At 48.1% G+C, this 26,553-nt stretch overlaps 1 protein-coding gene across 13 annotated transcripts in view; it reads right to left on the bottom strand.

The window, feature by feature from the left end:
- The window catches only part of SYNE3 (spectrin repeat containing nuclear envelope family member 3), a 166,204-nt gene that overhangs the window by 112,065 nt on the left and 27,586 nt on the right, over nucleotides 1-26,553 (bottom strand). For all 13 annotated transcript variants that reach the window (XM_068254741.1, XM_068254748.1, XM_068254745.1 and 10 more), the window contains exons 2-3: nucleotides 11,523-11,680; nucleotides 1,991-2,163 (exon numbers count right to left, since the gene is read on the bottom strand). In XM_068254741.1, coding sequence (XP_068110842.1) covers nucleotides 1,991-2,163; nucleotides 11,523-11,666 — 317 coding nt within the window. In that variant the 5' untranslated portion in view covers nucleotides 11,667-11,680. The remainder of the gene's footprint in view (nucleotides 1-1,990; nucleotides 2,164-11,522; nucleotides 11,681-26,553) is intronic.

A 26,553-nucleotide genomic window follows, 5' to 3' on the forward strand; every position in this document is an offset into this window, starting at 1 on the left:
ACTAAAACAGACCTTTCCTACAGAGGGTACAGTAATACACAATAACCTCAATTCACTAGTCTACTGATGGTTTTTAGTCTACTGGTGGTTTGGTGTAATGCTTTAGACCTGTTTTTAGACCTGGTCTAAAACATTTGGTTATTAGGTCGGTAAAGCAGGGGAAATGATCAAATGACACAATTCACAAAGGCAAACAAGGAGTAACTACGCCCACTTTTTCTGACAGGGATTAGACCAGCTGATTTCTGTCGGTAAAGTAATTCTGTGAGGTATTTTAGACATGAGGATGGAACCTTTTGAATGAATTATGCAGTTTAATTGTATGCAGAGGAGAGCTCATCAGAGGAGAAGGATGTCAGTCATAGCTCCTTGTTTGTGAATTGCATATTTTCATCATTTCCCCTGCTTTACCCACCTAATGACCAAATGGTTTAGACCAGGTCTAAAAACAGGTCTAAAACATTTGGTAATTTTTAGTGAATTTCCTTTTGGTGCAACTGATTTACACCAAACCATTAGTAGACTAACAACCATCAGTAGACTAGTCTTAAAGCCAATGGGAACCCGATACAAAAAAAAAAAGAGTCAGATACTCACCTAAGGAGAGGGAAGGCTCGGTCCTAATGAGCCTTCCCTCTCCTCTCCCGGTGCCTGGTCCCGCGCAGGATCCCCCGTAGCAGCATTCGACCGTTTCGGTCAAATACTGCCACTTCCGCCGCCGAAGGGAGGTTTCCGAAGTCTTCGGGAGCACTCGGGCTCTCTATGACGCCCTCGATGACGCGCTCGCGAGTGTCTCTGACGCACTCGCGCGTGCGCAGTATGGAGCCGCCGGCCTTCAGGAGCCCGAGTGCTCCCGAAGACTTCTGAAGTCCCCGCGGCGGCGGATTTGCACGGAGGATTCACTGGGCACCGGGAGAGGAGAGGGAATGCTCATTAGGACCGAGCCTTTCCTCTCCTTAGGTGAGTATCTGACTTTTTTTTTTTTACATGGGGTTACATTAGCTTTAACTGCTTAGTGAATTGAGGCCAATGTCCATGCCACAGGACTTTGAGTGGCTGGCCTGTGTGCAGAAACAGCCCTGGGTATAAAGGCTTTCATTTAATTCCCTTTTTCTCCCACGTTTTCACCTAGAATTTAATTTTTCATCTTTTCTATAAAATATCTTGTAAGCACTTTGAAGTTGAAAAAGTACACAAACAAAAAAGTAAGTGAAAAAGTGCTATACAAATTATCCTCAGTATTTTCTTGCTTGCTGGTGGCTTGGAAGACATTTTAACGCTAACATGTAAAAATGTAAAGTGGTGAAATTAAAGGTAATTGCATATGGGCCCGTGTGTCTTTTTTTTGTGGATAATCTGTGGATTCCAAAAACGCAGTTTGACCTACATTATGAATGTCAGAATGGGCAGTAGTTTGCTTTGAAAGTGGTTGATTGGCCACACCCCGCCCACCTGTGACACTCCACCCACTAGTAACACCCCACCTACCAGTGACACCCCGCACACCTGTGACAATGCTCCCACCTATGATATTCTACCCACCTATGACACCCCTCCCACCTATGACACCATGCTCTGACACCCCGCCCACCTGTGACACGCCTCCCACCTATGACACCCCGCCCACCTGTGAAACCATGCCCACCTGTGACACCATGCTCTGACCCCCGCCCACCTGTGACACCCCTCCCACCTATGACACCCCGCCCACCTGTGACACCATGCTGTGACACCCCGCCCACCTGTGACACCATGCTGTGACACCCCGCCCACCTATCACACTCCGCCTACCTGTGACACCACACCCAACTGTATCACCCCGCCCACCAGTGACACCCCACCCACCTGTGACAATGCATCCACCTATGACACCCCGCCTACCTGTGACACCATGCTATGACACCCCACCCCCTGTGACACCATGCTGTGACATCCCACCCCCTGTGACACCATGCTCTGACACCCCGCCCACCTGTGACACTCCGCCCACCTGTGACAATGCGTCATGTAGATGGTGGTCTCCTCGAACATAGCCTTGATCTTCCCCAGTTTCACGTGGACCTCGTGCTTCTCGTCATCGCAGCTTTCCCTCAGCATGGCCTCCGCCTTGGACAGCGCCATATCCAGCAGCATCTTCCCCCGCGGCTCCAGGGCGCAGATTTTCTGCCGGAAACAAAACACAACCGTCGGCTGCAATCGGTAAACCTAAATCCAACCGGACGAGAGAGACCGCGTACAACTGGATACTGAATACACACATCAGACCTGACAGAGTATATGGACTACTGGAAAACACAGGTGGGCTTCTGAGCCGATGCTAATTTTACCCAAGTGTATGGATCCTGAAAATGGGCCAACGCCTGCTGCATATGACTGGTCCATTTCTGAGCTGCACACCCTGTTTCCCCGAAAATAAGACATCCTCTGAAAGTAAGACCTAGAAGCAGAAATGGGAAAGAGCACAGGTAGTCCCCGGGTTACGAACGCCCGACTTAGGAACGACCCTCCAATACGAATGCCGCGACCATAGCTCCGCCCCGTCGCATGACGTCACGCCCGCCAGGGACTACCTGTTCTGGCACATTGAAAAGGAAGAATATGGGCAGCGGAAGGTAAATAGAGGCCTACTCACCTGATCCTCGGCGGTAGAAGGTGCCCTCGTGGTGCCCGGAAGGTCCGCAGCCCGTCCTCTCGCCTCCTCCATTGTTCCCCAGCGGCTCCTGGCTTCACATGCAGCGCATGATGACGCAATTAGGAAGCGCCGCCACTAGGGGGCTCTTCCTGATTGCATCATTATGCACTGCATGTGAAGCCAGAAGCTGCTGGGGAACAATGTAGGAAGCGAGAGGACAGGCTGTGGACCTTCCGGGCACAACGAGGGCACCTTCTACCGCCGAGGATCAGGTGAGATAACCTCTATTTACCTTCCGCTGCCCATACTCTGCATTTTCAACGGGCCACAACAGGTAGTCCCGACTTACGCACAGATTCAGGTTAAGAACGAGTGGGCAGTCCCTATCTCGTTCGTTAACCGAGGACTACCAGCAACTTGTGTTATTACTGGAGCCGATGGTCTCGCGGGCAGGACCATGGCTCTGTCATTGGGCCAATCACTGCACTCTCTGCTACTCAGTAAAGTGATTGGCCCAATAACGGAGCTATGGTCTGGCTGTGTGAATTTTCCATGCGAAAATTCGCGTACGTTTTCGCATAAAATCAATGTAAAAGCACACAGGCACTGACATGGTTAAATTCACATACCTACTAACCTACGCGAAAACGTACGCAAATTCACAGTAAAAATTTTTTCAAGTTTTCCGCAACGAATTTGCACCGCACAAGTGGAAATGGGCCCTAAAAGTGAAACATTTGGAGGCTGCCATATTTATTTCCGTATAAACAATACCAGTTGCCTGGCAGCACTGCTGGTCTATTTGGCTGCAGTAGTGTCTGAATAACACCAGAAACAAGCATGCAGCTAATCTTGTCAGATCTGACAATAATGCCGGAAACACCTGATCTGCTGCATGCTTGTTCAGGGGCTATGGCTAATAGTATTAGAGGCAGAGGATCAGCAGGACAGCCAGGTAATGTGCATCATTTAAAAGGCAATAGATATGTCATCCTCCTTACTCTTATTTCAAGTGTCCTTTAAAGTTAATGCCAAAGTTCCGTAACAACTGACAATTCCTGAGCTGCAGCTTTAAGAAGAGTTTTGTTTATGATTTAGGGGGAATGAAGAACTATACAGGATTCCTGAGAAGTCTTATCTGCTGTGACAAAGGTTACCCTTTGAAAATGAAGCTGCCAGCATTTCTCTGGAATGTCTGAAAGAGAATGTGAACAATTCTGCAGCACAAATCACTTGTACAGCGATCACTGATGCATGAAAGTGTAAACAGGGTCGTAAAACAGGTGGAGCAGTGATAGGTGTGATCAACTGTAAACACAAGCCCCTCCCACTCAGCAGACTGACCCCGCCCAGTCACACTGACCCCTGGCCACACACACTGGACATTGCATTTGCAGAGAGGGCGGGCTTTTGCCATTTTCCACCTAAAAGCCATTGCCATGGGGGCACAACTAGGTAGGTATTAATGCATGGTTACATTCGGGCAATCGTGTGGCTTCGGACCAATGCGTCAATGCGTGCAGATACGGATCAGGAACGTCATTTAAAAGGACACCCAAGGTGAAAATAAACTAATGAGATAAACAATTGTATCTATTCTCCTTCTCCTAAAAAATGACTTTTTTTTATAGTTTTATTGTATATTTAAATCTACTTTTTAAGTTTTTACGGTTTTTATTGTTTTTGCTCAATGACACATTCATTGAAGTATACCAGAGCTAAAATCTATGAACTATTGAACCTTTTTATCTCTTTCCTGCTCATAGGCCTAGTGCACACCAGAGCGGTTCTGCTGCGGTTTGCGATCCGCTTGCGGGTGCGGATCCGCTAGGGTAATGTATTTCAACGGGTTGGTGCACACCAGAGCGGGAGGCGTTTTGCAGAAACGCATACTCCCGGGCTGCTGCAGATTTTGGATTGCGGAGGCGTTTCTGCCTCAATGTTAAGTATAGGAAAAACGCAAACAGCTCTGAAAAACGCTAGATCAGAGCGGTTTTGCCGGCGTTTTTGTTACAGAAGCTGTTCAGTAACAGCTTTACTGTAACAATACATGAATTCTACTACACCAAAAACGCTTCACAAAACCGCAACATGCTAGCTGAAACGCTGCAGAAAATGAAGAAAAAGCGTTTCAAAATCTGCTAGCATTTTGCGGATCTGCTAGCGGTTTTTGGTGTGCACCGGACCTCAGAAGCCATTTTCTGCTAGGAAAGTGTTTTAGGCCTCATTCACACCTAAAATCAAAAATGCAAGCGCAAGCGCATTTTTCTGTGCTCCCCCTCCCCCAGCGCTCTACTGCCCGCTGCGTTTCTGGTAAAAGCGCTTTTCTAAGCTCTTTCCCAGAGTGGTTTTGTCATTCACTCCCTGACGCAAGTCAGGAAGGGAACTCTTTGACCCGGAAAAGAATAAATACAATGTATGTATTCTAAAAAATCGCCGCATAAATCGGTTTTGTTTAGCGCTCTTCCTATGCCTTCCATTATAGCAAAAACGCCCCAAAAATGGTCCAGGCACCGCTTTGCTGAACGCACGGCGCACGAACCGCGCTGATAGGAACCTTCTCAAAGACATTCTTTACAAAAGCGTATTGTGGGCGATTTTAAAAATCTCCTGTGCTTGAAAATAGGCTGAAAGCGCCCCTAGTGTGAATGGGCCCTTATAGTTTTAATTTCTTATCAGTGAGGGTCACTCTGTAGTCACTTCCTGTCTGAGTCAGGACTGAGTGAGCCACTTACATACCTGATATTTAACTCTTTCAGGCAGAGAAAGAAAAAAAAAGGCAAACAGCATAGTTATTTGTGTGCTAGACACTGTACATACATGTGTCTAACTCATCATGTCACATGTCACTACGGGTATCCTTTAAGCACCACTGAACTGGCCCAAAAAGTGGATTTTTGCTTACGTGGAGCTTCTTCCAACCCCCCTGTAATCTGTCGGGTCCCTTGATGTCCTCCTAGTCCATTGGTGAAATCTGTTGTAAATCTGTGTGTAGTATATGGGGAGGGGGGGGAAGTCGACCCCCGCTCTGATCAGATTCAGATCACAGAGGGATTGATTTGTTTGCCACATCGGGTGGCAGTGTAATGCTGGCCACACATCGGGAGACTTGGCGGCCGATCGACCATCAGATTCGATTATTATAGTAGGATGAAAATCAGTGCGGCCAAGTGCGTGCCCAATCGATAATGCGACCAATTTTAGGCCACAAATTGGTCGCATTAATCAGTCAGACATGCTGCAAGATGTAGGGCCAACTTTCTCGATCGATCGGATGTGCGGCGACAACGGGGAGCGATATAGAAATGAGCGACAAACGCAACGAAATCACTGACGCTGTCCTCCCTAATGTGTAATGTACACCCTCCAGTGCAATATACATTACCTGTCCGTTTCCACTGCTTGTCCGCCGCTGTCTCAGAGCGCAGTCCTCCATCTATACACGCCCACCACGTGGTTTCCTGAGTATGACGTCACACACGCGTGGACGCCGGCAACCATGTGTGGCGGGTGTATGGAGCAAGCAGTGCGCTTGGAGATTGTGGCGGACAAGCAGCGGCGACAGACAGGTGAAGTATAGAGCACTGGGCAGGGCGGGGGGCATTGCACATTGGGGGGACAGCGTCAGGCCAGCAATTTGGCATCACAAGGCCAATTCTGGATCGATTTCAGCATGAAATTGGTCGGGGATCTGCCTGTGGTGTATGAGCAGCCGACAGATCTCTCTCTAATCAGATTTGCTCAGAGCGAGATTTCTCTTGGTCGATCTGCCCATACATTGCCTGATATATGGCTACATTTACACATTTACCGTGTTTGGCCAAGTTACTAAAAACATCCCTCACAAATAGTAGAAAGTCTATCTGTTGAGATAAAGACTGCCTGATAACAACCTTCACAAGAATCTATCCTGGGAGTGTATGGCCAGGCTCAGCACTGAGGGAGATAATAGGCACCATAACAGGCTAATGTGTAACTGCATTGTGTTCCCATGGCAACGGAAGTCATAAAAAAAACATCCACATCAATGATTAATAATCACGTTAATGCCAGACAGACTTACACTACAAGAGAAAATGAAAGCAGACACATTCTGGATAACAGACTGTAATCAGCGCTGCTGGAGGACTCCTTCCTCTGACTCACCTCTCCTGATATACTCTGTGCTGCTGGAGGACTCCTTCCTCTGACTCTCCTCTCCTGATATACTCTGTGCTGCTGGAGGACTCCTTCCTCTGGCTCTCCTCTCCTGATATACTCTGTGCAGCTGGAGGACTCCTTCCTCTGGCTCTCCTCTCCTGATATACTCTGTGCAGCTGGACGACTCCTTCCTCTGACTCACCTCTCCTGATATACTCTGTGCAGCTGGAGGACTCCTTCCTCTGACTCACCTCTCCTGATATACTCTGTGCTGCTGGAGGACTCCTTCCTCTGACTCACCTCTCCTGATATACTCTGTGCTGCTGGATGACTCCTTCCTCTGACTCTCCTCTCCTGATACACTCTGTGCTGCTGGAGGACTCCTTCCTCTGACTCTTCTCTCCTGATATACTCTGTGCTGCTGGAGGACTCCTTCCTCTGACTCACCTCTCCTGATATACTCTGTGCTGCTGGAGGACTCTACTCCTTCCTCTAACTCTCCTCTCCTGATATACTCTGTGCTGCTGGAGGACTCTGCTCCTTCCTCTTACTCTCCTCTCCTGAGATACTCTGTGCTGCTGGAGGACTCTGCTCCTTACTCTAACTCTCCTCTCCTGATATACTCTGTGCTGCTGGAGGACTCTGCTCCTTCCTCTGACTCTCCTCTCCTGATATACTCTGTGCTGCTGGAGGACTCCTTCCTCTGACTCACCTCTCCTGATATACTCTGTGCAGCTGGAGGACTCCTTCCTCTGACTCTCCTCTCCTGATATACTCTGTGCTGCTGGAGGACTCCTTCCTCTGACTCACCTCTCCTGATATACTCTGTGCAGCTGGAGGACTCCTTCCTCTGACTCTCCTCTCCTGATATACTCTGTGCTGCTGGAGGACTCCTTCCTCTGACTCACCTCTCCTGATATACTCTGTGCTGCTGGATGACTCCTTCCTCTGACTCTCCTCTCCTGATACACTCTGTGCTGCTGGAGGACTCCTTCCTCTGACTCTCCTCTCCTCATATACTCTGTGCTGCTGGAGGACTCTTTCCTCTGACTCTCCTCTCCTCATATACTCTGTGTTGCTGGAGGACTCCTTCCTCTGACTCTCCTCTCCTGATATACTCTGTGCTGCTGGAGGACTCCTTCCTCTGACTCTCCTCTCCTCATATACTCTGTGCTGCTGGAGGACTCTTTCCTCTGACTCTCCTCTCCTCATATACTCTGTGTTGCTGGAGGACTCCTTCCTCTGACTCTCCTCTCCTGATATACTCTGTGCTGCTGGAGGACTCCTTCCTCTGACTCTCCTCTCCTGATATACTCTGTGCTGCTGGAGGACTCTGCTCCTTCCTCTGACTCACCTCTCCTGATATACTCTGTGCTGCTGGAGGACTCTGCTCCTTCCTCTGACTCACCTCTCCTGATATACTCTGTGCTGCTGGAGGACTCTGCTCCTTCCTCTGACTCACCTCTCCTGATATACTTTGTGCTGCTGGAGGACTCTGCTCCTTCCTCTTACACTCCTCTCCTGATATACTCTGTGCTGCTGGAGGACTCTGCTCCTTACTCTAACTCTCCTCTCCTGATATACTCTGTGCTGCTGTAGGACTCTGCTCCTTCCTCTGACTCACCTCTCCTGATATACTCTGTGCTGCTGGAGGACTCCTTCCTCTGACTCACCTCTCCTGATATACTCTGTGCAGCTGGAGGACTCCTTCCTCTGACTCTCCTCTCCTGATACACTCTGTGCTGCTGGATGACTCCTTCCTCTGACTCTCCTCTCCTGATACACTCTGTGCTGCTGGAGGACTCCTTCCTCTGACTCTTCTCTCCTGATATACTCTGTGCTGCTGGAGGACTCCTTCCTCTGACTCACCTCTCCTGATATACTCTGTGCTGCTGGAGGACTCTGCTCCTTCCTCTGACTCTCCTCTCCTGATATACTCTGTGCTGCTGGAGGACTCTGCTCCTTCCTCTGACTCTCCTCTCCTGATATACGCTGTGCTTCTGGAGGACTCTGCTCCTTCCTCTAACTCTCCTCTCCTGATATACTCTGTGCTGCTGGAGGACTCCTTCCTCTGACTCTCCTCTCCTGATATACTCTGTGCTGCTGGAGGACTCTGCTCCTTCCTCTATCTAACTCTCCTCTCCTGATATACTCTGTGCTGCTGGAGGACTCTACTCCTTCCTCTAACTCTCCTCTCCTGATATACTCTGTGCTGCTGGAGGACTCTGCTCCTTCCTCTAACTCTCCTCTCCTGATATACTCTGTGCTGCTGGAGGACTCTGCTCCTTCCTCTAACTCTCCTCTCCTGATACTCTGTGCTGCTGGAGGACTCTGCTCCTTCCTCTATCTAACTCTCCTCTCCTGATATACTCTGTGCTGCTGGAGGACTCCTTCCTCTGACTCTCCTCTCCTGATATACTCTGTGCTGCTGGAGGACTCTGTCCCTCCTCTGACTCTCCTCTCCTGATATACTCTGTGCTGCTGGAGGACTCTGCTCCTTCCTCTGACTCACCTCTCCTGATATACTCTGTGCTGCTGGAGGACTCTACTCCTTCCTCTAACTCTCCTCTCCTGATATACTCTGTGCTGCTGGAGGACTCTGCTCCTTCCTCTTACTCTCCTCTCCTGATATACTCTGTGCTGCTGGAGGACTCTGCTCCTTTCTCTAACTCTCCTTTCCTGATATACTCTGTGCTGCTGGAGGACTCTGCTCCTTCCTCTGACTCTCCTCTCCTGATATACTCTGTGCTGCTGGAGGACTCCTTCCTCTGACTCACCTCTCCTGATATACTCTGTGCAGCTGGAGGACTCCTTCCTCTGACTCTCCTCTCCTGATATACTCTGTGCTGCTGGAGGACTCCTTCCTCTGACTCACCTCTCCTGATATACTCTGTGCTGCTGGATGACTCCTTCCTCTGACTCTCCTCTCCTGATACACTCTGTGCTGCTGGAGGACTCCTTCCTCTGACTCTCCTCTCCTCATATACTCTGTGCTGCTGGAGGACTCTTTCCTCTGACTCTCCTCTCCTCATATACTCTGTGTTGCTGGAGGACTCCTTCCTCTGACTCTCCTCTCCTGATATACTCTGTGCTGCTGGAGGACTCCTTCCTCTGACTCTCCTCTCCTGATACACTCTGTGCTGCTGGAGGACTCCTTCCTCTGACTCTCCTCTCCTCATATACTCTGTGCTGCTGGAGGACTCTTTCCTCTGACTCTCCTCTCCTCATATACTCTGTGTTGCTGGAGGACTCCTTCCTCTGACTCTCCTCTCCTGATATACTCTGTGCTGCTGGAGGACTCCTTCCTCTGACTCTCCTCTCCTGATATACTCTGTGCTGCTGGAGGACTCTGCTCCTTCCTCTGACTCACCTCTCCTGATATACTCTGTGCTGCTGGAGGACTCTGCTCCTTCCTCTGACTCACCTCTCCTGATATACTCTGTGCTGCTGGAGGACTCTGCTCCTTCCTCTGACTCACCTCTCCTGATATACTCTGTGCTGCTGGAGGACTCTGCTCCTTCCTCTTACACTCCTCTCCTGATATACTCTGTGCTGCTGGAGGACTCTGCTCCTTACTCTAACTCTCCTCTCCTGATATACTCTGTGCTGCTGGAGGACTCTGCTCCTTCCTCTGACTCACCTCTCCTGATATACTCTGTGCTGCTGGAGGACTCCTTCCTCTGACTCACCTCTCCTGATATACTCTGTGCAGCTGGAGGACTCCTTCCTCTGACTCTCCTCTCCTGATACACTCTGTGCTGCTGGATGACTCCTTCCTCTGACTCTCCTCTCCTGATACACTCTGTGCTGCTGGAGGACTCCTTCCTCTGACTCTCCTCTCCTCATATACTCTGTGCTGCTGGAGGACTCCTTCCTCTGACTCACCTCTCCTGATATACTCTGTGCTGCTGGATGACTCCTTCCTCTGACTCTCCTCTCCTGATACACTCTGTGCTGCTGGAGGACTCCTTCCTCTGACTCTCCTCTCCTCATATACTCTGTGCTGCTGGAGGACTCTGCTCCTTCCTCTGACTCACCTCTCCTGATATACTCTGTGCTGCTGGAGGACTCTGCTCCTTCCTCTGACTCGCCTCTCCTGATATACTCTGTGCTGCTGGAGGACTCTGCTCCTTCCTCTGACTCACCTCTCCTGATATACTCTGTGCTGCTGGAGGACTCTGCTCCTTCCTCTTACACTCCTCTCCTGATATACTCTGTGCTGCTGGAGGACTCTGCTCCTTCCTCTGACTCACCTCTCCTGATATACTCTGTGCTGCTGGAGGACTCTGCTCCTTCCTCTGACTCACCTCTCCTGATATACTCTGTGCTGCTGGAGGACTCTGCTCCTTCCTCTAACGCTCCTCTCCTGATATACTCTGTGCTTCTGGAGGACTCTGCTCCTTCCTCTAACTCTCCTCTCCTGATATACTCTGTGCTGCTGGAGGACTCCTTCCTGTAACTCTCCTCTCCTGATATACTCTGTGCTGCTGGAGGACTTATTCTTGGCCTAGCTACATCCTCTATAGAGCATCTATCACACACCTAAGTGTTGGAAGTTTATGAACTATCATCATTGTAACATACTTTTTTCCCATTACTTGAGGAAATAGTAGCAGTGGACCAAAAAGGTTCAAAATGGTTGCTAGTTCCATTAAGAACGACCACTTATGTGTAACTGGAGGCCCCACAGACAGGCTGACTATGGCCAGGCAGATCCGTTTATCTGAGAGCGTCACAGGAGGAAACTCACCTCGGTCTCCCGGAGTCGGCACTCCAGAGCTGATCGGGGACCCTGAGTGTTGTCATTCTCCTTCAGCCTCTCTTGGATGTCCTTCATCCAGGCTTCGGCCTTCTCCAGACACGTCTCAAACTCATCCTGGGGCAACTGAGTCATCTCATGAGGCGAAGCTGCGAGGTAACGATAACAGACGGTTACAACAGATCACCACACATCGTATCCAATCCCCCCCCCCCCCCGAAGCCTCCATCTTCTGATCGCCCAGGAATTCATTCTTACATAAAACTTACACAAAAAATTAGACATCCCTTATTTGAAAGTAAACCAGTCCAAAAAATTAGAGACGCCCCTTATTTGAAAGTAAACCAGTCCAACAGTGACGTAGAGTGATGCTTTGGACGACGTAGTTATCACGGATGTTAATGTCATAGTCATAGTAACAGTATCTCGGGTGTTCAGAGAGGGGCAGTTGAGAAAAAAAACCCTTCAATAAGGACTATTCTGGTGGAAAAGGGCTGGTGAAGGAGAGAGGTGAAAGGCAAGTATAGTCCACAGCAACAGAAGGACAACAACACAACAAATAGAATGCCCCCTTGGCAGAAGTAATATGGCCCCTCGCAGGGGGATCAGACTACATTTCAGCGCTGTGATAGGAGTCTGTCACGTCTGAGCGGCAGGGATATGTTCGGAGGGGATTCCTGGCACACGCTGCACTGTATACAGACGCTGAGAGACGCACACGCCCCCCCGATCACGCTGGGAAAACCGCCCGCCACTCGCATTCCAACACACAATTTCCATTCGTTTACATTTGATTTGAATTCAGCTGCGCTTAGAGCCGTTTCACAACTGAATTTAACAACTAGGAACAGACACAGCCGGCCGTTACTTTATTTTAACCCCTCCTGTCGCACAAGTTTCCAATCAAAGTTACATAAGACAAATTAAAAACAGAAGTTTGCCTTCTTAAAGTGAACCTCCAGACTAAAAATCTACTCAGCAGCACTGAAAAGGCTTGGTGTTTCTGTAACAGTTTCACAGCATCAGAACTCTGTTTTTCTTATCCAAGCCTCATTTTTAGCTGCACAGAAGAAAACTGCCCGGGCATTTTTCCCCTGATGCTGTGCAAAGCATGATGGGATTTCTGATGTGGTTTTCCTTCTGCTGTCTTGGCGCAAATTTGTATTTTTAAAGTTTGAATTTGAGATTTGAAGCCTAGCGCACGCAGCTGGGAGGGGTGATCAGGACACAGGGCAGTTGGAACTGTGTCTCATGCTTCCTGTCACCTCCTTTCAACCAAAAAGATGGCTGCCCCCATGAAATCACAAACATTTCCCTGTTCTTTTATAACAGGGTGCGTAAGAGATTATATTACCTATCTTAATTAACATAACTAATGTAACTTAATGACAGTATGTTTGTTTAGGCTGAAGTTCCCCCTTTAAAACAGAAAGTACTGTATTTGCAATTATTCAGGTTGAAGTGAGCTCTGAGGTTTCCCACAATGCCTCACTGCTGGATACGCCAATCATCTCTTTGTTGTCCTTGTAAGCTAGCCACACCTCCAGATCCGCTGGAATGCAATGATGTGTCAGCTTGTTAATTGTACAGAGCCGGAATACTCCAACATTCATACAGACTGTTTCGGATTGTTTGATCCTCATCAGTGCATGGCATGGATTAATGTGGCTGTATGGAGTAGGACTTGAAGCACCCAGAGTTACAGATTACCCAGCATGCTCATGGTGAACCAGAACTCCTAGGAGTGTATAAGGGGTTACAATGGACCTAAGAGGGCTTTTTGGTCCTTTGTAGCCTCTTACACACACCTAGGAGTTCTGGTTCACCATGAGCATGCTGGGTAATCTGTAAAACAAATTCAATCATCCTAAAATTTCTCTTTCCTTTCCTGATTCCAGCTTCCCCCTACAGAAGAAGGCCTCACACTAACACCCAGAGATAGACGCAGGCGAAACAGGGGCCTAGGTACTGGCGGACCACGATTGTCACAATTAAATGAAACCATCGACTTTATTGGGCGATTAACAGCAGTGTGGTCGATCAAAAGTCGATAGGCTAGTGGCCCACACACTACAAGATCCAATAGGAGTCCCCTTCACTAATCGAGCTGAAAGAAGTTGTGCCTCCGTGCTCTGAAACCAAGAATCAATTCTGTGCCGATCAAAATCATGTGAATAACAGGCGATTACTTCCGATCGCCCGAAAATTTTCCATTCTGCCCATTCGAGTAAATTAGTCGATTTGACCAGATATTGGCCACTTTGCACCGATCAAGCAGAATGGAACATAAGGCGTCTGCCTCAGGGTTGGAACCTCGGCTCATCCTGTTCAAGTAAGCCAGCACCTATTCAGCAAGGAGACCTCAGGCAAGACTCCCTAACACTGCAGGGTGGCCTCTTGAGCATGTCCAGCAGCTCTGGAGCTTTGAGTCCAACAGGAGAAAACCGCAATATTAGGCCCCCTGCACACTGCAAATCCGATTTGCGATTCCAATTTTCCCTGTATGCTATCAAAAGAAAAAACGCAGAAAAACGCAGCATGTAGTACCGAATAAAAATCAGAAATTGAAATCGCATGTAAAAGTTGATTAAAAATCACAAATCAGAATCACATGTAGTGTGCAAGAGGCCTAAATGTTATTTGTCTTGTCTACAGTATTGATGGCGACCTTTGCAAAGGCTTTCTTGCGTCTGGTTCTATTTATCCTGGTCGGAGTCCCCCCTTAGTGCTAATTATTTTCCAGGAAGTCTGCGCATCGCGTTTCTCTGCCGGGACACAACAATCCTCCTCGCCATCGGCCGGCCTGCCAATTCCTGGCCTGGCGCTCTCTGTGTTTTCCAGAAGGGTTCAGGACACATTCCCTCTGCCAGCGTCACGAGGTTGTCCGCGCAGCGCGGGTCACACCCTGAGACTCCTATGCCTGAACATCTCTGGCTGCTCTGCCTGCGTCCCGCGAACGTCTCACACTTTCCATGTCACTAAATGGTCACTCGGGGCAGAGGGAGGCCCTTCTTCCTTGGGAACCAGAATTCAAGATTCGCAAATAGCATCAAGTCCATTTCTTTTTAAAGGAACACTATCTTGAAAAATGTAAAATACGTGAAAACACATACAAATAAGAAGTACGTTTCTCCCAGAGTAAAATGAGCCATAAATTGCTTTTCTCCTATGTTGCTGTCACTTACAGTAGGTAGTAGAAGTCTGACAGAACCGACAGGCTTTGGACTAGGCAGTCTGCTCATGGGAAAGTCTCAGGGTTTTAATTATTTTCAAAAGAACTAAGTGAATGGCAGTTGCTCCGTCCAACTGCCAGAATAGTGTGTAAATCCTTTACGGGGAGTTCTTTTGTAACAAATATATGAAATACTGCGAATCCCCCCTGAAGAGATGGACTAGTCAAAAACCTGTCAGTTCCGTCAGATTTCTACTAACTACTGTAAGTGCAAGCAACATAGAAAAAAAGTAATTTATAGCTCATTTTACTCTGAAAGAAATATACTTCTTATTTTATGTGTTTACGTGTACTTTAAATTTAGGGGGCAATAGTGTATTTCTTAATCTCTCTGGTGGTATGATTATTTCCAGATTTTAGGGTCTAAAAGCCATGCAATTTTTTCACACACTTTTAGACCCTAAAAGCAGGGGAAAAAAAATCATACTGCAGAGAGATCTGCAGCAGCCCTGCACATTGCTCACCTCCTCCGAATCCAGCGCTGCAATTCTCCCTCCGTCCACCAGGTGGCAACAGATGGCAATCTCACCAGAGGGATCCAGAGCCTCTGAGGACCGGAAGAAGAATAGCTGCCGATGTCTGGAACCCAGGGAAGGTGGGTTACAAAGCCCACTGTGCGCTATATTCTGCATATACCTCCCGACGGCTACCCCAAATCAGACTCGGGGGTTACCGCTCTGAGCTGCGGATTACCGTCCGGGCCTGACTCGGGGTTACCTCTAAGGAGGTTAAATAAGGTTTAATATACTTACTGGGTATCCCGATGTCCATCTTCCTACTCGTAGCCCCGCCCCCTGCCACAAGAGATCATAGGCCTATCTCTTATTGAATATTGAGAAGCGCCGATGACCTCTTGTGCTGGGAGGCTGAGCTAAGGGCTGAAAGTCGTTGGAAATGAAACCCGATAAGGATTTAAATCTTTATTTCAGGTTTACAAAAAAAAAAAAACAGCCTTCCTGGCGCAAATTGCTCCACGATGTCTGCACAAAGCGCTTGCACCACTGACACCAGCGGGTCCCAGGCCTTCTGGTTATATGCAATGTGCTTTTAATTTGTTTTAACGTGAACCCGAGGCTGCCATATTTGTTTCCTTAAAAACAATACCAGTCGCCTGGCAGCCCTGCTGATCTATTTGGCTTCAGTAGTGTCTGAATAACCCCAGAAACAAGCATGCAGCTAATTTTGTCAGATCTGACAAGAATGTCAGAAACACCTGATCTGCTGCATGCTTGTTCTGGGGCTATGGCTAAACGTATTAGAAGCAGAGGATCAGCAGGACAGCCAGGCAACTGGTATTGTTTAAAACGAAATAAATATGGCAGCCTCCATATACTTCTTGCTTCAGATTCCCTTTAAAGGACGTCCAAGTTGACATGATGAGATAGACATGTGTATGTACAGTGCCGAGCACACAAATAACTAGGCTGAGTTCCTTGTTCTTTCTCTGCCTGAAAGAGTTAAACATCAGGTATGTAAGTGGCAGTTTGTGTCCAGGTCGGACCAGGTCAGGCTATAGCATAACCCTCACTGATAAGGAATTACAGCCATAAAACACTTTCCTGTCAGTAAATGGCTTCTGAAAGTAGAAAAGAGATAAAGGGTCATAGATTTGTGCTCTGGTATACTACAATGAAGGTGTCATTGAGCAGAGACAACGATGAAACAGTACAAACTTGAAAACAAGATTTAAATATAAAATAAAACTGTGGGATAGCTAAAAAAATGTCCTTTTTAGGAGACTAAGGATAGATACTATTGTTTTCCTCGTCAGTTTTTCACCTGTCCTTTAAACTACGTATAACAGTTTATACAGTGCTGTAACAGAACAAAGATGTGTAATAACAAAAACAGTTTGTATTTATTAAATTGTGTAACTTGAGTTGTTTGTAAGAAGGAGACTGTCTGTAAAACAAACTGGCTGAATGCAGTGAATGTAGTAAGCGTGAGCTGGAGCGTTCAGGACATAAATACCCCAATATCCGGCAGCGAGAGCCCCCCCCCCTCCCCGGGTATGATATTTGGCAGCACTCCGCAGAGAGGGAACTCCGAGCTCTGAATCGCACTTCCTGTGACTCACTTAACCCACAGCTCAGCGGTTTCCTCTCAGCGATGTTGTAGCTACATCTGGCTTTATTTATATGTGAAGGGAAGGGAGGTCTGACACAGAAGAAAAAGCAAAATACCAGCCATATGGGGCACAATAAGGGCCTGTTCTCATTCGGGCTATTAGCGGGTGATTCCTACTAATCGCAGAAGCGTTAGGGCTTTTTAACCTCTTGAGGAGCCTGGGCTAAACCCCCCCCCCCCCCCCCCCCTAGTGACCAGGCCATTTTTTACAAAACAGGCCACTGCAGCTTTACGACCTTGCTGCAGGGCCGCACAACTCAGCACATAAGTGATTTCCCCCGCCCCTTTTCTGCCAACCAACAGAGCTCTCTGTTGGTGGGCTCTGATGGCTCCCAGGATGTTTTTATGTTTTTTAAATAAATATTTATTTATTTTTTAAATAAAAGAAACTTTTTTTTAAATTATTTTTATATAAGTCTCTCCCTCCCTCTGCCAGCCTATGACAGCGATAGGCTGTCATAGGCTTCAGCTGATGAGAGCTGATTGCTCTCCTGCGTCCCAGTACAGCGCTGCCGTAGATCCAAATAGTGGAAATAGACAGCTGTTTCGCCGTCTAAAAGTCTCCTAGCGGCAATCGCCGTCTAACAGTCTCCTAGCAGCAATCGCCTTCTAACAGTCTCCTAGCGGCAATCGCCATCTAACAGTCTCCTAGCGGAAATCGCCGTCTAACAGTCTCCTAGCGGCAATCGCCTTCTAACAGTCTCCTAGGGGAGGTCGCCTTCTAACAGTCTCCTGGCGGCAATCGCCGTCTAACAGTCTCCTAGCGGCAATCGCCGTCTAACAGTCTCCTAGCGGCAATCGCCGTCTAACAGTCTCCTAGCGGCAATCGCCGTCTAACAGTCTCCTAGCGGCAATCGCCTTCTAACAGTCTCCTAGGGGAGGTCGCCTTCTAACAGTCTCCTGGCGGCAATCGCCGTCTAACAGTCTCCTAGCGGCAATCGCCGTCTAACAGTCTCCTAGCGGCAATCGCCTTCTAACAGTCTCCTAGCGGCAATCGCCATCTAACAGTCTCCTAGCGGAAATCGCCGTCTAACAGTCTCCTAGCGGCAATCGCCTTCTAACAGTCTCCTAGGGGAGGTCGCCTTCTAACAGTCTCCTGGCGGCAATCGCCGTCTAACAGTCTCCTAGCGGCAATCGCCGTCTAACAGTCTCCTAGCGGCAATCGCCGTCTAACAGTCTCCTAGCGGCAATCGCCGTCTAACAGTCTCCTAGCGGCAATCGCCGTCTAACAGTCTCCTAGCGGCAATCGCCTTCTAACAGTCTCCTAGCGGCAATCGCCTTCTAACAGTCTCCTAGCGGCAATCGCCTTCTAACAGTCTCCTAGCGGCAATCGCCTTCTAACAGTCTCCTAGCGGCAATCGCCTTCTAACAGTCTCCTGGTGGCAATCGCAGTCTAACAGTCTCCTTGTGGCGATGGCCGCTGGGAGACTAATGATGGAGCAGAGCTCCATCATCCAAGCGGAGATGTGTGCGCATCGGCGAGCGCGATCTCCTGCAAATCCCCGCCACAGGACTTTACGCCAATCGGCGTTAGGCGGTCCTGGGGCTGCCGTCGCGGCCATGCACATCAGCGTGACACGGCCGGCTAATTTGAAGTGTGAGACCAACGGAAGCTGCCTTTTAAACTATGCAGATTGCCTGGCTTGTCCTGCTAATTCTCTGCCACCAATACTTTTGGACCCTGAACCAGCATGCAGCAGATCAGGTGATTCTGCGTGACGTCTGACTGGATTTGATGCATGCTTGTTTCAGGTGTGTGATTCAGACACTACAGCAGCCAAAGAGATCAGCAGGGCAGCCAGGCAACTGGTATTGTTTGAAATGAAGTAAATATGGCAGCCTCTGTGGCTAAGTGCACAGTTAGTAGAAACTCAAGCGTTGTGGAAAACGCTGTGTTTTTGCGGCTAATGGGAGTCTATGGGTTGCATGAAAAACCACATATGTGTCTTGTCTGCTTGCGTTTTTAAAAACGCTGGTCTTGTTGCGTAACATTCAAAAATGCATCAAAAATGCACATAATGAAAGTCAATGGTCAATGGGTATTGCGTTTTGTATGTGTTTTTTCAAAAAAAAATTGTATTGTGATATATTTCCGCTTCCTGTTGTCTTCCTAGTGATTTGCATAAAACGCAATATAAAAACGCATGTGTATCGTATATGCGAACCACAAATGCGTTAAAATGCACGCAAAATGCAAAACAAAAATGCATATGCGGAAGAAAATGCAAACACACTAAAAACGCACACACAAAAGAAAAGCGCACATGACAGAAAGCGCGACCTTTCACTCTCTGTTAGGTGTGCAGCCAGCCTGTATGTCTGTCACCTCAGGCAGGGCTGTGGAGTCGGTACAAAAATCTTCCGACTCAAACTCCTCAGTTTATGAAACCACGACTCCGAGTGCCCAAAATGGCCCCGACTCCTCGACTCCGACTCCTTAGGGCCCGTTCACACCTGAGCGGGAATCGCACAATTCCCGCTCACGGCAAACCGCTAGCGGTTCTGCAAGAACCGCTACACAATGTAGCGAGTGGCAGTGTTCTCAGTGCCGCGGTTGCGGTTAGCGATAACCGCAACCGCGCTGCAAGTAGCGGTTTGCCGGAGATGAGCGTTCCGCGATTTGCGATCGTGATTAGCGTGCATAGCACGCTAATCGCGATCGCTCCAAAACCGCCACAGTGTCCAGTGATTTTTCCACGCTAATCGCGGGAAAATCACTCCCGCAAAACGCCGGCGATTATGTTCTGCGATTTTAAGTGTGAACGAGCCCTAACTCTAATACTTAACAGGGCTGTGGATTTTGTACAAAAACCATCCGACTCCGACTCCTCAGTTTATGAAATCAACGACTCCGACTCCGGGTGCCCAAAATTGCCCAGACTCCTCGACTCCAACTCAAACTCTGACTGCACAGCCCTGACCTCAGGTTCCTTTTAAACAAAATTGGCTACTGGAAGAAATATCTCAGAGGAAGGAATAAAATCCGGAGGCATGTAGCAGCACGTGGGCTGTCACACAGATGTCAGACGCATCCTCTGTATAATATCGTTTCATAGATCTGTCAGATTACAGGTAGACCGAGAAAAAGACAAACTAAGATAAGCAAGGAATGAAAGAGACATAAAATAAATCCTGAAAGCTGAGGACAGGCACATCAGAAGGATATCCTCAGGAGCATGGCCTGACACATTATTATTATGTCACATGAATGGCGATTGTACGACCGCCATATGAATGGAATACATACTGAACGGAATGCTGCATGTTTCAGCTGATCCCCAACAAACAACGTCTGAGGATTCCTCCAATTATAGAACTAAAGGCAGCAATTATCAGACCCGAATTCCAGGAATAAAGAGTTCCCTTTAATCCATTCCTCCCTTGTGTGTTCACAAATCATCCTCCCCCATGTACCAATAAAGTGCATTAGATTAAAACCCCAGAACAAGCACTCGTTTTCTTCCTAGTCCTGCCTAGGCACTCGATAGCAGACCGGAGGTTGGGGGCGCACATAACAGAGCGTGGAAGGTCGCATTTTCTGTCATGTGCAGGTTTTTAGTGCGTATGCGATTTGTTTTTCCGCATATGCGTTTTTCAAGTGTTTTGCATGCGTTTTTAAGCGTTTGCGTTCACAAATGCATTTTTGTATGCGTTTCAATATTTTGATTTATGCAAATCACTAGGAAGACAACAGGAAGCGGAAATGCACAAAATAATAAAATATATATATATATATATATATATATATATATATATATATATACGCATGGAAAACACATGGAGATCGCATACTATTGTGTTCCCATTGACTTTCATTATTTGCGTTTTCGATGCGTATTTTGAATACTATGCAACAAAACCAGCGTTTTTGAAAAAACACGTGCATAGAAAACGCATATGTGTTTTTTATATGCGTGTTTTGATGCGGACCACAGATTTCCATTAGCGGCAAAAATGCAGCGCTTTCCGCAAAGCTAGCGTTTCTGTTATGTGTGCACCTAGCTTTATAGGACAACTGTACCAACAGGGATATGGAGACTGCCATATTGATTTTCTTTTAAACAATACCAGTTTCCTGGCAGTCCTGCTGATCTATTTGGCTGCAGTAGTGGCTGAATCACACACCTGAAACAAGCATGAGCTAATCCAGTCTGACTTCAGTCTGCATGCATGTTCAGGATCTATGGCTAAAAGTATAAGGCCTAGTTCACAGTGATCAGTTACATTGTAGAATAATTCTGCATAGTAGCTCACTGCCCATACAGTCCAATGGGCCTTTTCACAGCACTGCTTTGTAACTGACCACGTCTAAAGGTGCGTACACACATGCGACTACGACGATCGTTTGAAAAAAAGCAGCGAACGACCATGAAGTGTAACGACGGACGAGCTAGATCGTTCAAAACGAACGATCTAGCTTGGCGGATTTTTCCCAACGACGATCGTCTGCAAAAGTAGTACATCGCTGAAAACGATCGTTCGTACTAGGCTTGACATGCGCATTTCACTATTTCTACATGGAACTTTTCATTTTTATGCGCATGCGCAATAGTTGCTTTACGTGATGTAACGTTCGTTCTAACGATCTGATCGTTACACACCTTTTACAACTAACTTTACTTAGGTCGTTCTTTCTTCAATTAAAAGTTTGTTCGTTGTTCATAATGAACGATCGTTGTCGCATGTGTGTACGTAGCATTACTCGCTGCATGCAGGCTTCAATCTCCATTGCAGTTCACACACATTTTAAATGCGTGCATCATGCAACTGACCAGTGTGATCCTAGCCTTAGAGGCAGGCGGTCAGTAAGACAGCCAGGCAACTAGCATTGTTTATAATGAAATATGTCAGCCTGCACATCTCTCTCTCATATCCGGTTCCATTTACAGCGGACCTGAACTCAGAACTTCTTTTCTGCTGTAAAAGAAAAGTAACATCATAATAACCTTTAACGAAAAAAACATTTCTTTATTATAGCAGATACAAATCCTGCAATAAATATGCAGTGTGTCTACTTATTACTTTCGTGGAAGCAGACAAAGGGTTAACATCCTGTGTTTATATATTAGCTGTGTCTGCTGAGGACTGCCGAATGTATGTGCTTACACAGCTGAGAGATCACATTTCACTTGTGATTACTTGAAGGGAACTAGACAGGCTCCTCTCTCATACATAAAGGGTGCATTTATCTCTGTTTTCCTTGTGTCCTGTGCAAGAGTTCAGGTCCACTTTAAAATAGAAATTTGTAGAGAAATTTGTGGTATAGGCCGCATTTCATACTAAACAAAACAAAAAGAGGTAGCATTTGTACATCCAGATTACTGAGCGATTAGATGGTATATTTAGATTTGAGCCTTGAGATGGACTGTAAGCTCATTGGAGGCTGGGCAGCTGTCCAATAAACAACAAGAAGTTAAATTGAGGTTGGCATGGCAACCCTGCATCAGGACCAGTAAGCATCAACTCTCCTCAGCAGTAATAAATAAAAGCGCTAATCCAATTACAAGCATTATTACGTCATCCCTTTTATAGGAAACTATTTTTAGTGCAAGGTTTGTAGCCTTTATATTTCGCACAGTCCGTGGTGGAACTAGGAGAGCCCCTATGAAAGGCTGGCCTGGGGCCGGTGACAGATGACATGCGTGGCAGACCCGTGTGACAGGTGTGACAGGTCCTCAGACACAGACAGGAAGTCCTGCACCTGCTGGCTGTGAGAAAGAGGACCTGTGGCATCGATCCTAGCACAGTCAGGCTGTCAATGACAGATGTTCGGCGGCGGCTGGGCTGCCCCATTACCTCCGTGTCTGAGCCCTGCGCTCCTGGACGGATCCCAAATCCTGCATTGTTCGGATTATTATCCGCTGTTTCGCTGCCTCCGCACCTTAAAGGGACACACACACTGCATAAGAGGGGGCAGGAGGGCCGCTACAGGCCAGAGTGTTTTGTTATTATGCTACAAGCACGAGTGAAAGATACACTGGTATACAACGATGACAGTAACTAATGCAGACACTTGTCTAACAAAACACACATAGAGCACAAGAAATAGTCTGTGCAAACCGGCAAACCCACAGCGCAGGGATGATAGCAACATGTCAAGGTCCGTACACAACTCGGCTAAAGATCTCCTCAAACAAACATCTAGTGTGTGTACGGTTGTCCTCACGGACGGCGCTGCCATTAAGGCAAAGGGGCCCGCGACCACATCCTGGCTGCCTCTCCGCGCCCTGCCAGACCCCCAAGGTGGTCACCCCCAGACTGCTCCCTGAGGATAGGGTAGTGGAGAAGAGGTAGGCAGCGGGGACACAGCTGGAGCTCGACACTGGGACTTGCAAGTTGCAATGGGGGGGGGGGGGGAGGGGGAAGGGGTCTTTAGTTTTTCCTGAACAAAGGTTTAACTGCCAACATAGTAGATACCAGCCTCTCTACTCACTTGCACACTATTTTGTCAGTTACAGTTAGCAACTGCTGTTCAGGTAATTTTTTTGAAAACTAAGAAAACCTTGAGAATCCCCATGAGGAAATGAACTAGTCCAAAACCTGTCAGTTCTGTCAGGTTTTAACTGCTTACTTTTTTTACAGGAGTGGTAAAGATCACCTGACCTCTTCCAAGCACTGAGCTCAAGCAGTACTACAGGCAGCCCTAGTGGGGTCCTTCCAGCCTGACTGGAGCAGAAGGGTTAAATAACATGACAACAAGCCTTTTCAGCACAGTAAAACCTTCTTCCTTTTAGAGCGCAGATGAAAGTCATCCCCCATGCATATTCATAACTGGTTCCCTTTATAATCCATTTCAATAACATCCGGCTGTCTAATGCAAAACAAACACAGCCCAGGAGGAATAGAGAGAGCAAAGCATTATAAGTAAACAGAGTGAAGCCTGGGAAATGCTGACACAATACTAAGTAACAGGATTGCCTGGCGGAGGTTCAGCTCCTCCAAATGGTTCCTTGTCCATTCACCATCCAAGCTAACCCAGAAATGAGTGTGCGAGGGGTAATACTGTCCCCACGGCTGACCCCAGAACTAGTGTGCGAGGGGTATTACTGTCCCCACAGCTGACCCCAGAACTAGTGTGCGAGGGGTATTACTGTCCCCACGGCTGACCCCAGAACTAGTGTGCGAGGGGTATTACTGTCCCCACGGCTGACCCCAGAACTAGTGTGCGAGGGGTATTACTGTCCCCACAGCTAAGACAGAACTAGTGTGCGAGGGGTATTACTGTCCCCAAAACTAGTGTGCGAGGGGTAATACTGTCCCCACGGCTGACCCCAGAACCAGTGTGCGAGGGGTATTACTGTCCCCACGGCTGACCCCAGAACTAGTGTGCGAGGGGTATTACTGTCCCCACGGCTGACCCCAGAACTAGTGTGCGAGGGGTATTACTGTCCCCACGGCTGACCCCAGAAACCAGTGTGCGAGGAGTATTACTGTCCCCACGGCTGACCCCAGAACTAGTGTGCGAGGGGTAATACTGTCCCCACAGCTGACCCCAGAACTAGTGTGCGAAGGGTATTACTGTCCCCACGGCTGACCCCAAAACTAGTGTGCGAGGGGTATTACTGTCCCCACGGCTGACCCCAGAACTAGTGTGCAAGGGGTATTACTGTCCCCACGGCTGACCCCAAAACTAGTGTGCGAGGGGTAATACTGTCCCCACAGCTGACCCCAGAACTAGTGTGCAAGGGGTATTACTGTCCCCACACCTGACCCCAAAACCAGTGTGCGAGGGGTATTACTGTCCCCACGGCTGACCCCAGAACTAGTGTTTGAGGGGTATTACTGTCCCCACGGCTGACCCCAAAACTAGTGTGCGAGGGGTATTACTGTCCCCACGGCTGACCCCAGAACTAGTGTGCGAGGGGTAATACTGTCCCCACAGCTGACCCCAGAACTAGTGTGCGAGGGGTATTACTGTCCCCACAGCTGACCCCAGAACTAGTGTGCGAGGGGTATTACTGTCCCCACAGCTGACCCCAGAACTAGTGTGCGAGTGGTATTACTGTCCCCACAGCTGACCCCAGAACTAGTGTGCGAGGGGTATTATTGTACCCACGGCTGACCCAGAACTAGTGTGCGAGGGGTATTACTGTCCCCACAGCTGACCCCAGAACTAGTGTGCGAGGGGTATTACTGTCCCCACAGCTGACCCCAAAACTAGTGTGGGAGGTATATTTCTGTCCTCCCGGTTGACCCCAGAACTAGTGTGCAAGGTATATTTCTGTCCCCACTGCTGACCCCAGAACGAGTGTGTGAGGGATATTTCTGTCCCCCCGGCTGACCCCAGAACTAATGTGCGAGGGGTAATACTGTCCCCACTCCTAACCCAAGAACTAATGTGCGAGGGGTAATACTGTCCCCACTCCTAACCCCAGAACTAATGTGCGAGGGGTAATACTGTCCCCACAGCTGACCCCAGAACTAGTGTGTGAGGGATAATACTGTCCCCACAGCTGACCCCAGAACTAGTGTGCGAGGTATATTTCTGTCCTCCCGGTTGACCCCAGAACTAGTGTGCAAGGTATATTTCTGTCCCCACTGCTGACCCCAGAACGAGTGTGTGAGGGATATTTCTGTCCCCCCGGCTGACCCCAGAATTAGTGTGCGAGGGATATTTCTGTCCCCCCGGCTGAGCTGCAGGAGGAACTATGATGTGTGATTGTATCAGAGGAACAGACCATTCATGAAAGGCCAGTAAGAGGGGAAGTCTGCGCTTCCCATAGTTACTTTGTTTCCCTTTGTTTTTTCGTAACAGTAACAAGCTGGAAGAAAACGTGACATTATCAGCATGCCAGAGAACAAGACGAGCTTATCGCAGTCACCATCGCTACTCCTTCACCGCAGCACAATACTGATCCTCCTTTCTTCTTACACTTATAGCGGACCTAAACTCAGAACTTCCTCTCTGCTCTAAAAATAAGCAACAGCATAATAACCTTTAAACAAAAACACTTCTTTGTTACATCTGATACAAGTCCTGCAATACATCTGCATTGTGTCTCCTTCCTGCTTTAATGGAAGCAGACATAGGGCTAACATTCTGCGTTTACAAATTAGCTGCTCTGCCGAGGTAGGCAGCTGATAGATCAAATTACACAGGTGATTAGTCACAGATGAGGGGGAATAAGACAGGCTAAACTCTCTACATACAGGGTGCATTTATCTGTGTTTTCCTTCTGCCCTGTGCAAGAGTTCAGGTCCTTTTTAATCTCTGAGTTTTAGTAGTATAGGATACAGCCTTTATATCTGTATACTTCATCATGATGCACTAGTTTGGGGGAAGGGTACTTTGAGCTATTATTATTATTATTATGTATCCAGCGCTCAGCACTGTGTCTTCATTATACAGGGCCCGGGCCCAGCTGGGACCCCCCTGGGAAGTGGTGCGTTCCGTGTTAAGCAGTCTGACACGCCGGGGGCCGTCTGTCTCACCCACACTGCAGCAGAAGCCGATCTAATCCCTGTGATTACGCTAAATCCTTAATTGACTCTGACACAAGAAATGGCGGCGGGCTCAGTGGCGTGCGTGGGAGCGAGGAGTGTACTCTGTGTGCATCGCTCGCAGATCCGAGGAGGAATAACAGCGACCGCGGCAGAACGCTACGCGTGTGTGTATTATACTGCTGATAAATTATACAGCCATCATTATACAAAGCGCTGACA

This window comes from Hyperolius riggenbachi, chromosome 9 (genome assembly GCF_040937935.1).
Source record: "Hyperolius riggenbachi isolate aHypRig1 chromosome 9, aHypRig1.pri, whole genome shotgun sequence".
NCBI lineage: Eukaryota > Metazoa > Chordata > Amphibia > Anura > Hyperoliidae > Hyperolius > Hyperolius riggenbachi.